This window comes from Rhinolophus sinicus, linkage group LG05 (assembly GCF_036562045.2).
Source record: "Rhinolophus sinicus isolate RSC01 linkage group LG05, ASM3656204v1, whole genome shotgun sequence".
Taxonomy (NCBI): Eukaryota; Metazoa; Chordata; class Mammalia; order Chiroptera; family Rhinolophidae; genus Rhinolophus; species Rhinolophus sinicus.
This window is the reverse complement of record NC_133755.1, coordinates 139,914,084-139,928,907: the sequence shown is the minus strand read 5'-3', so window position 1 is coordinate 139,928,907 and position 14,824 is coordinate 139,914,084. Positions and strand designations below refer to the sequence as shown.

Below are 14,824 nucleotides of genomic sequence, written 5' to 3'. Positions count from 1 at the left end.
CTAAAACTATGACTACAAATACTGAGTTTAGACTTAAAACCAGAGTTGGTATTTTTAAATTTACAGATTTTTACACTAAAAATAATTTTCTGCTCCACTCCCTCACGTTGTCAAATAAATAAGTGGTCAAAGAAGGACGTCATCTACGTTTTAACATTATTCTATGCAAAGAGTAAAAATTAAAAGCTAAACTTGCTACAATACAAACATAGCCCTTCAATAGCCAGCATCCCAGAGTCAAAATAAATTTAATTTCTTTGAATTATTTATACCACTGTGCCTTTCCTACCATATCACATAAACAGTATGTTTAAGTGAAAGCTAAATTAAACTAGACATTCACATGAGAAGCAATATAACTTTATACAAGCTATATGAAAGTATGGGCTAATCCTCACTCAGCAGGGTTGAATCTCTTATTATAAAAAGTATTTTGTCCAGTCTAGATTTTCTATACCAACAAGAATGTGATATAATAAGAGGATTTAAATTCAAAAGCCACCAAAATGAAAGAAAATCAAATGGAAAACAATTCTTTAACTGAAGAATTAATTTATGGAGAAAGGTAAACGAAGTTGTTGGTCTGAGCTTCCCATTGATCCTAGTGCCTCTGATCTGACATCAATCAAGGATTGTCCAAATCTAACAGAAAGAAGGAAGGAAGGAAGGAAGGAAGGAAGGAAGGAAGGAAGGAAGGAAGGAAAGAAAAAACAAACCCACTTGCTCTAGGACCAGAGGTCACCTGTTGCTTCCCTGTTGACCATGACCACTTCCCTGTTGACATTCTCTGCTTCCAGATCCTGAACCTTAACTGTCTATACTTAGAAGACGTGCCTAAGATCTGTCTGATCAAGGGCCTAAATAGACTTGCCAGACCCAATGTGTTCCATCTGTCCTACCTGACCCTCCTACTGCTACCCCTAGGTCTATGGGGGTTATTTTAAGTATTAGGTTCGTGCAAAAGTAACTGCGGTTTTTGCAATTATTTTTAACCTTTTAAACTGCAATTACTTTTGTACCAACCTACTACATACAGTAAGTAAGATAAAGAAGGTAACACCAACTATAACTTTGGCTTTTAAACCATCCTAACTACAATGCATAGTAATAAAAAATATTATTTTACGTCATGGCTCCGTAAAAATATCATTAAAATATAATTAAACAATTTATGTGAAACAGTACTTAACATGTAGATCACTGATATTTTTCATAATGTGAAAACCCTGATCTAAAAGAAACTACAGCAGATGAGTTTTATTTCAATAGTCTAGAAGGCATTAAAGATTTATAATACCATACAAATACTATAATATACTAAAAATATTATATTGGCAGATGGGTGGCTCAGTTGGTTAAAGCGTGAGCACTGGGCAACAGGGCTGCCGGTTAGATTCCCACATGGGCCAGCAGGCTGCGCCCTCCGCAACTGGAATGAAGACAACAAGCTGCTGCTGAGCTGCCACCAAGCTCCTGGGCAGCCAGATGGCTCAGTTGGTTGGAGAACGTGCTCTCAACCACAAGGTTGCTCCTTCAACTCCTGCAAGGGATGGTGGGCTGCGCCCCCTGCAACTAAGATCAAACAACGACATCTGGACTTGGAGCTGAACTGTGCCCTCCACAGCTAAGATTGAAAGGACAAGAACTTGACTTGGAGCTGATGGGTCCTGGTAAAAACACACTGTTCCCCAATAAAGTCCTGGAAATACACATCACCGTTCCCCAATAACCCAATAAAGTCCTGTTCCCCTTCCCCAATAAAATCTTTTAAAAAATATATAAAAATATTGTAATTATGAAGTCCTTGAGCTAACCTTATGAATAAAGAAAAAAAGGACAGGAATTCTTATAAATGATATGCAAACTTTTCAAATAAAATATGCCAGCCATTGCAATATATTTTATACTATCTAAAATAAATCAACTAGCCTTAAATTTTAATTATCTCATTCATTAAGGTTTATTTTATGCAGAAAAACCATCCCTACATATTTGGCTATCTTAAAAAATAGGTTTCTGGAATAATCAGTCAATGCCCTGGTAGAGTCTAAACTAATGTTGCTTAAGAGTTAACAGATGGATGAGATTTGGCAATAAAAGTAGGCAAGTGAAAAAAGAAGTAACTCGTGGAACTGTCTTAAAAATGAGCAGGCAGAGTAAAGAGGAAATAAATATGAAGAAAAAGTGTAACAAAACATGTAACTCCAAAACAAATTAAAAATACAAGCTCATAACCAAATAATGGGGTAAAAAGTGAAGGGCTGACTAATAGTCTATGCAGGGATAGCCAATGTAAGCGTATTTATCAATTAATGAATTTTATAGTTACGGTTATGCTCCATGAGTGAAAATTTAGTATTCAGTTTAAATGATTCTTGGTAAGAATGAAATCTGACAAACAATAATGGTTTTGTCATCCGGCTTACAAGCTGCACCGTGACAGAAGTATTTCTTTGCTTTGGAAGTGAAGTATTATAGAAAGAGTAGAGGGCATGGGATGCCTGTATCAGCTAGTTATCAGCTAGTGTTCACACCCACTAACTGGTGACCCAGCTAGCAGCAGTGGTAAAGGTGAAATGGGGGTATGCTGCTCATGCCTAGGGATGTGTGCACAGTCCCAAAGAGAAACTAAGAAAATGATGGCTTCCACCATAATAAAGCATCAGAGTTTACACACTTTACAAAATACCTTCCAATACATTATTCATTGATAAGCATTTTCACATATATTATCTCATTTGACGTTGTTATACCTATTTAATACTTGATTGCAATTGAGAGTCAGGGAAGTAACTGATCTATCAGGTCACAAATCTCATCAAAACGGCCATACAAGCCTCAAAACCAAATACTTGGTGTCTAAATCCAATCTCAGGCTACTTTTCTACACTGTATCTGAGGAAACTGGTATAGCTTAGTGGGGCTCTGATAGGAGCCTTTTTTCAAACCCACAGGAAACCTGGAAGTTATGTCCCTTTTTTTAGGAGGCTGGTAAAAGGAGTAATTACGTATTTGCTATAATTCTTGTAGCTACAAAACTGTATCACCACTCTTCACCACAAGATGTCACTATAACCCAAGAGTACATTACAAAATGCTTTTTATTTTTAGGATCAGTATCTTACCTTAATATCTTTTAGAGAGACAAACTTCTCGATACCTAATTCAATCATATCCAGCACATGGTAGTCATACATACGACCTAGAATAAAAATACATTTTTTAAGCATTTATTTTTCCCAAAATAGCCGCCTTATATGTACCCATGTTCAAAATGTCCTAATATTTGCCACTTTTCTTTTTCCTTATGCCCCTCAAATGTTTTCTGTTTCTTAAATTTTCAACTCTACCTAGAATAAATGATTGTGATCTTGGTCCTGGAAAGGATTTTAGAAATCATTTGGCCAAACTCCCTTATTTTATAGAAAAGTAAATAAAGGCCCATAGAGGGTAAAGGGCTTCTTACCTAAGTCAGTGAGCATGCCAGACCAAGTCTCAACGCAACCAGGCAAGGGCTGCCAAATGTATTCATTATACAGGTATTTATTAGGGAAGGGTTAATTTATGCAGGTAGGAATGATACTTTGTTATTTTCTAACTCTAATGCTGATTTAGGATATATGTTTTATATTAGAAAAATATCTACAACTTGAGGTAATAGTTACATGCTCATTCTTTACCTGAAGACTGATAAAAAATTTTATTCAAACTCACAAGAGAAATAAAAATACTAGTTTAGAACTTACTAGTTATTCCCGAATCCTCAACACCATAAATTAATCTGAGTCACAGAAGTGATTCTATAAGTAAAAATATTAAAAAGTAAATGATACTTACCTATTACTAGATTATTTGGCCGCTTCTTATTATGGGAGCCAAACATGAATAAAGAACAATCGGACTTCTTTGAAAAGAATTCCTGTAAAACCAAAGAAATCCCATTCAATCAATGAGTAAATATAAGAAACTTAAGAACTGTACCTCTGAACTAAAAAAGTTTCTTTTTTTTTTTTTCCCAGTAGAATGAAGACTTAATGAACTAAGTAGGAATAAACAGAGGAACCGAAATTTTTTTCTACCTTTTAACTTTAAATTTTCTGATTCGGGCTTCATAGGGAAAAGATGTAAGTTCAAGACCAAAAATATGCAAAAACTATTGGGTTAATGAAGTGAGACCATTTATTTTCAGCTATGTATGCAGTTATTTTGGAATAGCATAGCAAGTATTTCATTTGCTAAACAAATGCCTTTACTCATGAAACATTGCTATCATCACTGGTACATCTTGGCATACATTTAATATATATAGGGAACCTACACGAATTATTCAATAGTGTTTTTAGATGTTTAAATTGGACTCATGAGTTTACAATGCACATATCTACTTTTCATTACAAACTTCCTCCACACAGGAAACTCGCCCTAGAATCTCCATGCCACTCAGCTGTGACTAGTTCCACTTTGTACAGCCAGCAAGGGCTGACTGACAGATCAATGTTGTTCCTACCAATAAGAAATATCTCCCCATTTGGCTCTCCAAGTTACTGCCTTCCATTACAGATTTGAGAGGAGTGGAAACAGCTCTTTCTATACTGATGTGCATGCTCTCTACCTCCCATAGGTTCAGTTTACTGAGATTCCTGATCTCAGCTCAAAAATTAGATTCAGTGTGTTCTAGTCTAGTTGGAAAAGTTTCTTAAGTTAATGACAAACATTAAAGAATAGATGAAACAACTATACTCCTCAACTTTTCTTTATTGGTTTCAAGACTCCCTGGCCATGGTTTGGTTATCATTCATTCCAGTGTTTCAATAGAAGCAAGTGGGGAAACAACTACCTACTTGCCTATCCACTCCCCATGTGGAGGATGCACCAGAAAGCCCACGAATTCTAGCAAAGCTATGGGGTCTGGTCAACCTTTCTGAGAATCTTCTATCATGTGTAAATCAGAGACAGTAACAACTCCTGCAAAAATCTGCAAGGGCCACATGATTTCTCATATGTGAAAGTACCGAAGGTACTTTCGAAAATGTTTTTTAAATAAATAAAAATGCTCTGTTAAATTTTTTTTACATTCTCATGTTATAATTAACACCCCAAAACTTTCCATAAACTACCTTTTACATATATATAGTACTCATCTCTGCTGTTCTTCTCCATAAATCCAGTTTTTATTTGTTAAAATTCTAGAGCAAGGGTTGTCAAATTATCTGCAAAAGGCCAGATAGTAAATATTTTAGGCTTTTTATATGCTTTCTTAAAAAAAAAAACTTTTAAAAATATAAAAACCATTCTTAGCTCGTGGGCCTCCCACAAACAGGGATTTGGCCCATAGAAGGTATATTTGCCAACCCTTATTCTAAAGCAGTTCCAAGATTAGAGTGTAAGAAATTGGGGAGGGGGTCAAGAGGAGGAATTTAACCACCTATGCAACACGACCACTGTTTCCATAGCCATTTTGAGTTTGAGAGGTCTGAGATTCATCATGGCCAATGAAATATCACCTCCAGATATGGGAGATCAAAGACAGGAAATGTCACAATTTCAAGTGTAAGAAAAGCTGTCATATCAACACTGGATTGACAAAGTACAGAATGTTACAGATTCTATAACATTACAGATTCTATAAAGTGGTCACTCAACTAAAAGCATCATGGTGCCACAAAATAATACCAGCCCTTGATAAGTAGTGCATGGAAGAGATAGAATCTTGGGTTAAATAAACCCTATATTTTTATTTTCATGACCCCATCAACAAACGACTATAAAAGCAAAAAAAACCCAAGCCTACAATGAAAGCAATTTTGTAAATAACCTGAATATTTATTTTGCCAGTATTTTTTCTTAATATAATTTTTATTGCAGTTAGTTGCCACATTAGGATAAGATGTTCAATTTTAGTCTTCCAATTAATTATTGAAATTTTATTCAAAAGCACTTCTTTTAAATTCTAACTAAAAGAAAAAAAACAAGTAATGGTGTTCCTATCAAGAGAACATAATCACATTCTGATTCTTCTTATAAAATCAATTTAAATAGTTCAAACCACTTACTCCTTTAAGATTTTCTTTAGAAAGAAACCAATATCATCACATACTCAAAGTCCATTCACCAATTACTATATACCATCTTTTGCCTTCTGAATTCAGTCATTTAGGCTTTTTCATTTCATTTTGGTTGCCAACATATTTAAGCAGGAATTTGATTAACTTTAGTAAAGCAACTGACAACTGTTAGCAATAAATCAATTCAGGTAGAGTTCTTTGTTGTAAAAATATCCAAAGAAAGAAAAGTCAGATTTTAAAAAATCAAACTTGCTTTATAAAAAGACCCATAACAAGCTTCCTTTTGACAATCCATTAATTACGTACTTAAAACGCAATTCAACTTTTAAAAATTCTACCAATAGACTTACAAGCAATGAGTAATACACACTAGTCATAGTGAAATGTAAGATCTATAGTCATATTTTCAAAGTGTAAATCTTACTTCCCCTCCATTTTACATCAAAAGTCCCTCACATAGGATGATTTCTCATTTTAAAAAATCATAAATTGTGAGTACTAAATAAATTAGTATGAATAATCACTTATATGCTCTCTTAAATCAGAAAGATTTTCATACTTACCAGTGATGTCTGATCCTCAAATGGTCTTGTAATATTTTTCCTAAGAATATTGAAAAATGTAGAAAAACAAGAAGGAAAGATGAAGAAAGAATACTGAAAAACGTGAGCCTGATTTTAATAATCTTAATAATTTACCCATAACAATTAAGCAGCATAGTAAGTAAATATAATTCAGATGATCAAAAAACAAAGCTGGAAAGATAATCATTCATTCAAATATTTATTTAATGCCTATTATGTGCCAGGCACTGTTCTAGGAGCTAGGGATACTATAATACCATGTCAAACAACAGCCTTGCTTTCTTGGAGATTACATTTTATTGGAAAAATAAACAGTTTCAAAAAGTAATAATTGTTGTGACAAAAATAATATCGGGTATTGTGTCAATGTGAAGTGTGAAAAATGCCTATTTGAGCTGAGACCTGATAAAAAGAGTTAGCCACATAAAAGTTTTGAAGTTAAGAGTACTGTAGGAAGAAGGAATAGAATAAGCAAAGATTCTGAGATGGAAAAAAGCTTAGACTACTCAAGAAACTGAAAGAAGGCAAGTGTCACTGGGGCTTAGTGAGCAAAGGAGTAATGGTGCGGTATTAGGTCAAAGATGTGGATATGGCCAGATAGGTAGGACCTTGTTGGGCAAGGTTAAGGAATGTAAATATTAAAAGAGTAATAGGAAGCACTAAAGAATTTTAGGCCATAGAGTGATGTGATCACTCTATGCTTCTAGTTTTCCTCTTAAAAGATTCCTCTGTCTGCTATGGGAAAATGCAATGTAGTACGCCAACAATAAGGATTCAGTAAGCAGCCAGAGCAGTAATCCAGGAAAGAAAGAAAACAAATGGTGGACTGGACCAGGAACAGTTGCAGTGGAGATGGAGAATTAGTAGGCAGAGAAATGTAGAACATGTTATCATTCATGAAGAGAGAGAAATAAGAATGTATTTTTTTATTTGCTTAAATATGCATAAAGAAATTCTGGTTAAGATATATAAAAAACTAACGGTGGTGGTTGTTCTGGGGAAAGTGTGTAATTTCAGTGTACATGATTTTTAATCATGTATATGTAGTATCTATAAAATAGTTCATCAATTTTATGAATTTAAAGAGAAAAACATCACATATACAATATGATCTCAATTTTGTTTAAAGAATAAAATAGATGTATAGTTATAAAATGCACAAGGAGAAATTATGTTAAAATGTACATTGTTTATCTATGGGCGATTATTCCATTATCCTAATAATCTAATAATATATATTATATATATATATATATATTTATAATCAGTAAAATATATTTAAAAAATGCTGCAAGGCAAACAAACCAGGAAAAATTATTGTAGCATTTATGATTAACAGCTAATAGCAATTCACAAATAAGCACATATGATCTGTTGGAAACATATAAAAAATGCCAAGTTAAAAGGGGGAGGACTATAAAAAGAGTACTCACGCAGGAATTTTCAGGATAATGGAACTGTTTTTATATCATGATTGTCCAAACCCACAAAAATGTATACCACAGGGAGTAAATTTTAAATATATACATTAAGACAATAACTAGGATTCAGTGGAAGACCCAAAATGGAATATAAACTGTAATAAGTGACCCTGAGTATAATATAAACAAATAACAATCATATTGAAGGGGCAAAACAAACCTAATCTAAGTTACACTGGAAAACGGTATTTTGACCAGGTAACGTAAGGCTAAAGACAAAAAGTACTGTACACAAATTCCACACTCTAGTTACCTCTTACATTTGTTTCTTACAGGGTTAGAAATTCTGAAACTATGTATATACTAAATTATACAAATAACTCATAGAGTTTTAAAATATATAAATATAAATAAATATAGATGTGCATGTATGCATAGGTTAATACATATAATATGTATTTTCAAGCTCGGTCTGCTGAGCAGACCTAGAGACAATGACTATTCCAGGAGCAACTGAGAACACTTAGTGCCCAGATCTGTGTTTCTCCAAGGTTCCATGGAGAAGGGCTTGATTGAAAAATAGTAACTTCATAGTGGAGAAACCCAGCCAACACCACTTTAACCAATGCCACCAGTATAATACATCATATACTCTCTGGTATGATTTACTGAGAAAAGCACATCATTTTTGTAGTATTCTTGCCAAATATGCATAACCTCAATCTATAACATTCAAGAGACATTTAAGACAAATCCAAAATGAGGGATGTTTTACAAAATAACTGGCAAGTACTTTTCAAAAGTATCAAGGTCAGGAAAGACAAGGAAAGACTGAGGAACTGTCACAAATTGGAGGAAACTAAGGAGACAGGACAACTAAATGCAATGTAGGACCCTGGAAGAGAAAAAGGATATTAATGGAAAAACTGATCGAAATCAAATCAAGTCTGTAATTTAGTTACCACTATTGTACCAATGCTAATTTCTTACTTTTGATAATTATATTATGCTCATGCAAGATGTAATATTAAGAGAAGCTGGGTGAAAGATACATGGGAACTCTATTTTTGCAACTTTTCTGTAAGTCTATAATTATTTCAAAATAACATATATGCTATGATTACAACTAGGTAAGAATATTCAATACAAATGAAAACAGACTAGAAAGAAATTTAAAAATACAAATACCTATGTAAGGAACTGTAGTGTTTTTTTCAAAAATATATTTTTCCAAATCTTTCATAAAGTGGTTGTTTGTTACTTTTATGTAATGGAACAATATAATTTAAAGTAAAGGAAATTATGACTTACTTTTTATACAGAACGCCATATGGTTTTTTCAGTGCATACTGTAAAACATAATTTATAGCTTTCAAAATAAAATACATTCTGAAAAGCAGAGGTAAAAACAAAGCATTGTAACAATCAATATACAAGATTACTCTGAACCCCAAATCCTATTCTGGTGTCTTCTGCTTGGCTTCCTTTTGATCACTTATAACAACTTGCAACATAAACTTAATATTCTAACTTAGACTGGACTTTACCAATGACAATTTTCTATGCCTTTTCAATAGTCTATCCAACTTAAATGCTTCCCTTCATTACTTTAAATTCTACCTATTTCATTCTTTCCAATTAGACAGTTTGAGAGTAGAAAAAAGAGAAGAAAACAGAAAAAATAAATCCTATCAGAGAAGGCTGATGGAATTGAAATAATGTTGTCTGGAAATAAGAGAAGTGAGAAAGTCACAATGATGACAATCATAATACTAGCCAGTTTAAATACTGCCCTTTTAAAAATTCCTGTTATTCAACCCTCTTTTCATTTTTTTCTTACTTCTTTTCACCCATCGACTAATAATCACATATTAATTATATGATCAGTACTGGTCTACCATAGGGAATAACAAAGATCTAAGGCACTACTTTACTTTGCATTAGAGAAAGGAGTAAGTGAAGGAAAACAATGTAAAATAAGGTGAAATGATCATTCATTAACTATCAGAGCTGGTAAACAAAAATTAACCAGTAAAATCCATCTTTTTAAGTACTAAAACTTATGATGATTCTTGACCAAATATTTCCCTACCTCAGTGGAACAGACATTACCACCTTTTCTTGACAACTCAAGAGTTATCAATATGCATGTTAACTATTGTAATAATCTATAATATTGTGCTGCTGTTAGAGCTTACTTAAATATGTAGAGTCACTGTGTTGGTGGAATATTGGGAGGACTGGGGTAGCATCCCATCAACACAATGACACTCAAACAAAAAAGATGAACATATATTAGACATTCAGATGTCTGAATTGACTATTAACAAGCACAGGGAATTTAGTTAAGTTTAAGAATCTAGGGCCTGCCTGGTGGATCAGATGGTTGGAGCGCCGTGCTCCTAACACCGAGGTCGCCGGTTCGATTCCCACGTAGGCCAGTGAGCTGCACACTCTACAGCTAAGATTGTGAACAACAACTTTCCCTGGAGCTGGGCTGCCGGGAGCAGCCAGAGTTTGGCTTAAGCTGCGATGGGCTGCAGTTGCCGCAGGCTGCTGAGTGCTACCACGGACTACCATGTGCTGCCATGAGCTGGTGTGAACAACCGACGACTGGAGACGACTGCCTCATCCAGAGGGAGCGCAGGCTCATAATACCAGCATGGGCCAGGGAGCTGTGTCCTACACAACTAGACTGAGAAACCACTGCTTGAACCAGGGTGGGGAGGTGGGGGGAGGTAGAAGAAGGGGGTAAAAAAATCACTAACAAAAAATCGTTTAAAAATCTATTCAAATACTTAGTTGATTTAACTCTATCTGCTGTACTCAGGGCTTAAATACTCAACTAACTATTAGATATCCCTACAGACTATGCCTTTCATTCACTGATTAAACATTTATTGAGTACCTACTGTGTGCCAGACACTGAGCTAGACATGAGGCCATAGAGGTAGAAAGAAACATAGAGCTTTCACCTTCATCACTTAAATTGTATGCCCTAAACTGACCCTCCAAATGAGCTCCACGTGATACATTCTTTAATTGGCATTACTGCTCATCAGTCATCCAGGCCAGAAACCTCGTAAGCCATACTTCTTACTTATGCCCAAACTCTTCTACCCTCACCATCCACTCTCTCTGATCACTGCTCATTTTCATCGCCTGGACTCCAGATGCTCGTTACCTGGCTGACAGCAAAGGCTTAAATAGTTTCCTACATTTGCTTCAACCCTCTCTAGTCAAGCCGCTCACGTAAAATCTTTCAATGGTTCCACCAAGCTTTCAGAATAAAGCTTAAACTCCATGTTACTATCTGATCTCTGCCTGTTCTTCTAGTTTCATCTAGCCCACTCTCCTTTAGCCATCCCAGTTATCTGTAGTTCCCAAAACGCATCATGCTCCTTCACACTTCCTTTAGAACAAGCTTTTTCCTCAACATGAATACCCTTCTCTTCCTCTCTTGGACCTTACTCCAACTCTGCCTCCTATCCCACCCCGCGCATGCCTCCAGGGCAGCACTTAATTCACAATGCTGTAATTTTTTCCTTGTCTGTCTCCCTAAGCTCACTGAGGGGAGAGACTCTCTCATCTAACTATGAATCATCAGCACCTAGCACACTAATTGGTGTTAGTGAAGGAATAAATATACAGTCATGTGCAGTTATTTCACTTTACAAATTAGATATTTCCTTAAATGTGAGTAAACCAAATTCTAGTAATTGAAACCAGTTGAAATCTATTAAGAAAACCAGTTGCTTTAAGGAAAACTTGTAGTCAGTGTTTTGACAAAGCAAATAAATGCCAACTTCAGCTTTTCTCTAAGGCTAGCAGTTCTTAATGCAAGGAAAACTTATCTACTCATATGTATTTATTTCTCCAGCAGCCCAAACTCGTATGTAGAAAATTTCCTTCAATGATTTCAATACCATTTTAAAAACAAGTATATATACATACCACATCTCTGAGAACTTGTGTCACTGTTGAATTTGCATTTCCCCCTTTAATAAGCATGGCATTTTTAATATTTTCACTGAGTTTCGGTTCTCTCTTCTCAAGGAATCTCTTGGCCCTTTTTGTTTTGGGCTTTCTGTTCAGAAAAATCATAATTTATAACAACTTAAAACATTTTCCTCATACTACAAAATCATAACTTGACTAATGTGCAAAATCTTATAAATCAACAGAAACATTACATAACATTTATCAGTTAGGATTCCACCATTAAACCAAATCTCACTTTTTAGGGAGATAATTAGTAAGATATTCAATTATTACTGTTAAATAAGTGTTAATTTTATTAGTTGTTGGTTTTTTAAAAAGGCTTCCATTTTAATATTCTCATTCTTTTATTACTGCTTTCTAAACCATTTTTATTAAACCAACCAACAAACAAAAGGACTCAAGTGAACACTGTTGCTATTTTCACCCCATTTCCTTCAACCTTAGAGCAGTCAAACTGCACTCTGCAACCTAACACAAAGAATTGCACACCAACTGCTGATCAACCTATGGGCAGTTACTGAACACAGGGAGGCTAATTTTTTATTGCTTCTCTTTCCTCCAGGCTTAAGACTACAATGCCTGTCAGGAGGTATACACTACCCCACTCCAACAGCACTGCTAAGAAAGTCAAACATTATTGTCACCAAAGGGAATAATAATGAATGACACTTTTATAGAGTCACTCTATTAAGACTTAATCTTCACCAAGACCCTAGGAGACCAGTACAATTATTATCTCCATTTTATAGATGAGGCAACTGAGGCCAGAGAGGTAGTTTGCCCACACAACTTGTAAGCAGGCCAAGTTTTCAAAGTGGGCTAGATTTAAAAATTCATCTAGACCAGGGGTGTCCAAACTGCGGCCCGCAGGCCAACTACAGCCCGCAATCCATTGTTAATTGGCCCGCAGCAAATTCCAAAAATATATTTAGTTTACTTAAATAAACCAGGTAAGGCAATACATACTTCACCTCGAGTGAGTAGCCCGGCTGTTTGTGTATTTTATCGCATATGGCCCTTGGTAAAAAACATTGAAAAAAGTTTGGACACCCCTGATCTAGACCAATCACTCTGCAATATATAAAGGGAAAACAAATCCATTATTCTGATTTTATGACATGACAGCAGGAGTAGAATGTTTTTATACATTTGAAAAAAAAAAAGGGCTTCACCTCTGCTTCCACTACAGTGAGCATCTTGCTTTCCAAACAGTTCTCTGCCACCTACTAAAAGAATTCCTCCTCTCTTAAGTAACTATGATCTTCCCTCCCTCCTTCTTCCAATCCTATGGGCACTCCCCCCCCCAAAAAAAAAAGAAAGAAAAGAATAACACACACTTTAGTTTACCACGCATATTTAAAAAATTTTCCTCCACACAGAATGTGAAGTACAGCATAAGAAATAGAGTCAGTGGAACTGTAACAGCGGATGTCACAGAGGCAGTAGACTGGAGGGAGGCGGTTATCACTTTGTGAGGGGTATTAATGTCTAGTACATTGTTTTGTACACCTGAAACTAATTTTTTAAAAAAAATTTTCTTCCAGATAAAATGTCAAGCACACACAGAGCTTCTAATCATTTATTGGTTGATAAAGATACACATACTTTAGTTTACCTTGCATATTTTTCCTCCAGATAACCTATCAAGCACACACAGAGCTTCTAATTATTTACTGGTTGATAAAGATACACACATTACTTATTAAATCAAATCAATAGATATTCAGTGTGCACATACAGCAATGTAAATGCTATGAGCTCTGCATTCCATGTGGTTTGTTACTTCTCACTAACCAGCCACGGATACCAGTAACACCTTACATGTTTTATTAGCTATCTGTCCTCCAATTAGACTGTGAACTAGTCTTGTTTATCTTTGCAGTCCCCACATCTAGAGGAATATATAACAGATGCGCAAACATCTCTAAATTAATTACTAAAATAATTTGTTCACGTTTTAACCAGTTAAATCATAAGAAAACCACAAATAACGGCAGGAATATTTAGAAGATCAACAAATATTTTTCGAGCGAATTTAAAACAGACATCACTCAAGGATAACTCAGAGAAGTGTACAAGATTGGGAGGGAAAGAAAAACTGTAGCAAAGGCTTTACATAGGTACATTCTTGCAAATAATCCTCATAATTTCATGAGGTTCGATTATAAATGCTATTTTACAGAGTAAAGTGAGACTTGGAGAAATTAAATGGCCCAGTGTCACATAGCTTTGGGTGGACGCGCCCGGACTGTGACCTAGATCTGTCAGACTCCTAGGCCTGTGCTCCTAAGACCCCACTCTCCCACCTCCCTCACACTTCTTCGGAAACGAGGACGTTTCTAACTGGCTAAGACAAAAAGCGACCAACACCTCTGCCACCTCCACCCCGCGGTTACCACTGTAAGCGTCCCCGCTAGCCGTCTCCGGGCAGGCGGCACCAACCCAGGGGGACCCAGGCCAGTGGCTCAACCAGCTCCCACTCGGCTCCAACACGCAAAGGGTGTGAAGGAGAATGGTTACCAGGAGGAGCGAGAGGCAGAGGCTACATCACTCCATTCCTCCACAGGGGTCCCTCTCTTAACGTTTTCCCGGGCAGGGAGCCAGCGAACTTACATAACCCGATCCAAAGCTTCCATCGCTACCGCAACCCAAACCGAGCGAGCACACGTGCAGCGCGCGGTAATGCGACAAGCTTGTGCCCCGGCGCAGGACGAACCGGAACTTGCGCGTGACGCCACTTCCGGGGGCCGCC

The 14,824-nt window shown here is 35.9% G+C and overlaps 1 protein-coding gene across 3 annotated transcripts in view; it reads right to left on the bottom strand.

The window, feature by feature from the left end:
• The window catches only part of RPF2 (ribosome production factor 2 homolog), a 34,112-nt gene extending 19,288 nt beyond the window's left edge, over positions 1-14,824 (bottom strand). Inside the window, exons 1-6 of one of the 3 annotated variants that reach the window (XM_019735011.2) lie at positions 14,686-14,824; positions 12,025-12,157; positions 9,382-9,419; positions 6,629-6,668; positions 3,838-3,919; positions 3,126-3,202 (exon numbers count right to left, since the gene is read on the bottom strand). In XM_019735011.2, the coding sequence (XP_019590570.2) occupies positions 3,126-3,202; positions 3,838-3,919; positions 6,629-6,668; positions 9,382-9,419; positions 12,025-12,157; positions 14,686-14,708 (393 nt within the window). In that variant the 5' untranslated portion in view covers positions 14,709-14,824. Of the gene's footprint in view, positions 1-3,125; positions 3,203-3,837; positions 3,920-6,628; positions 6,669-9,381; positions 9,460-12,024; positions 12,158-14,592 lie in introns of those variants that run through there. The other 2 variants (XM_019735013.2, XM_074333447.1) reach the window with 2 other exon arrangements.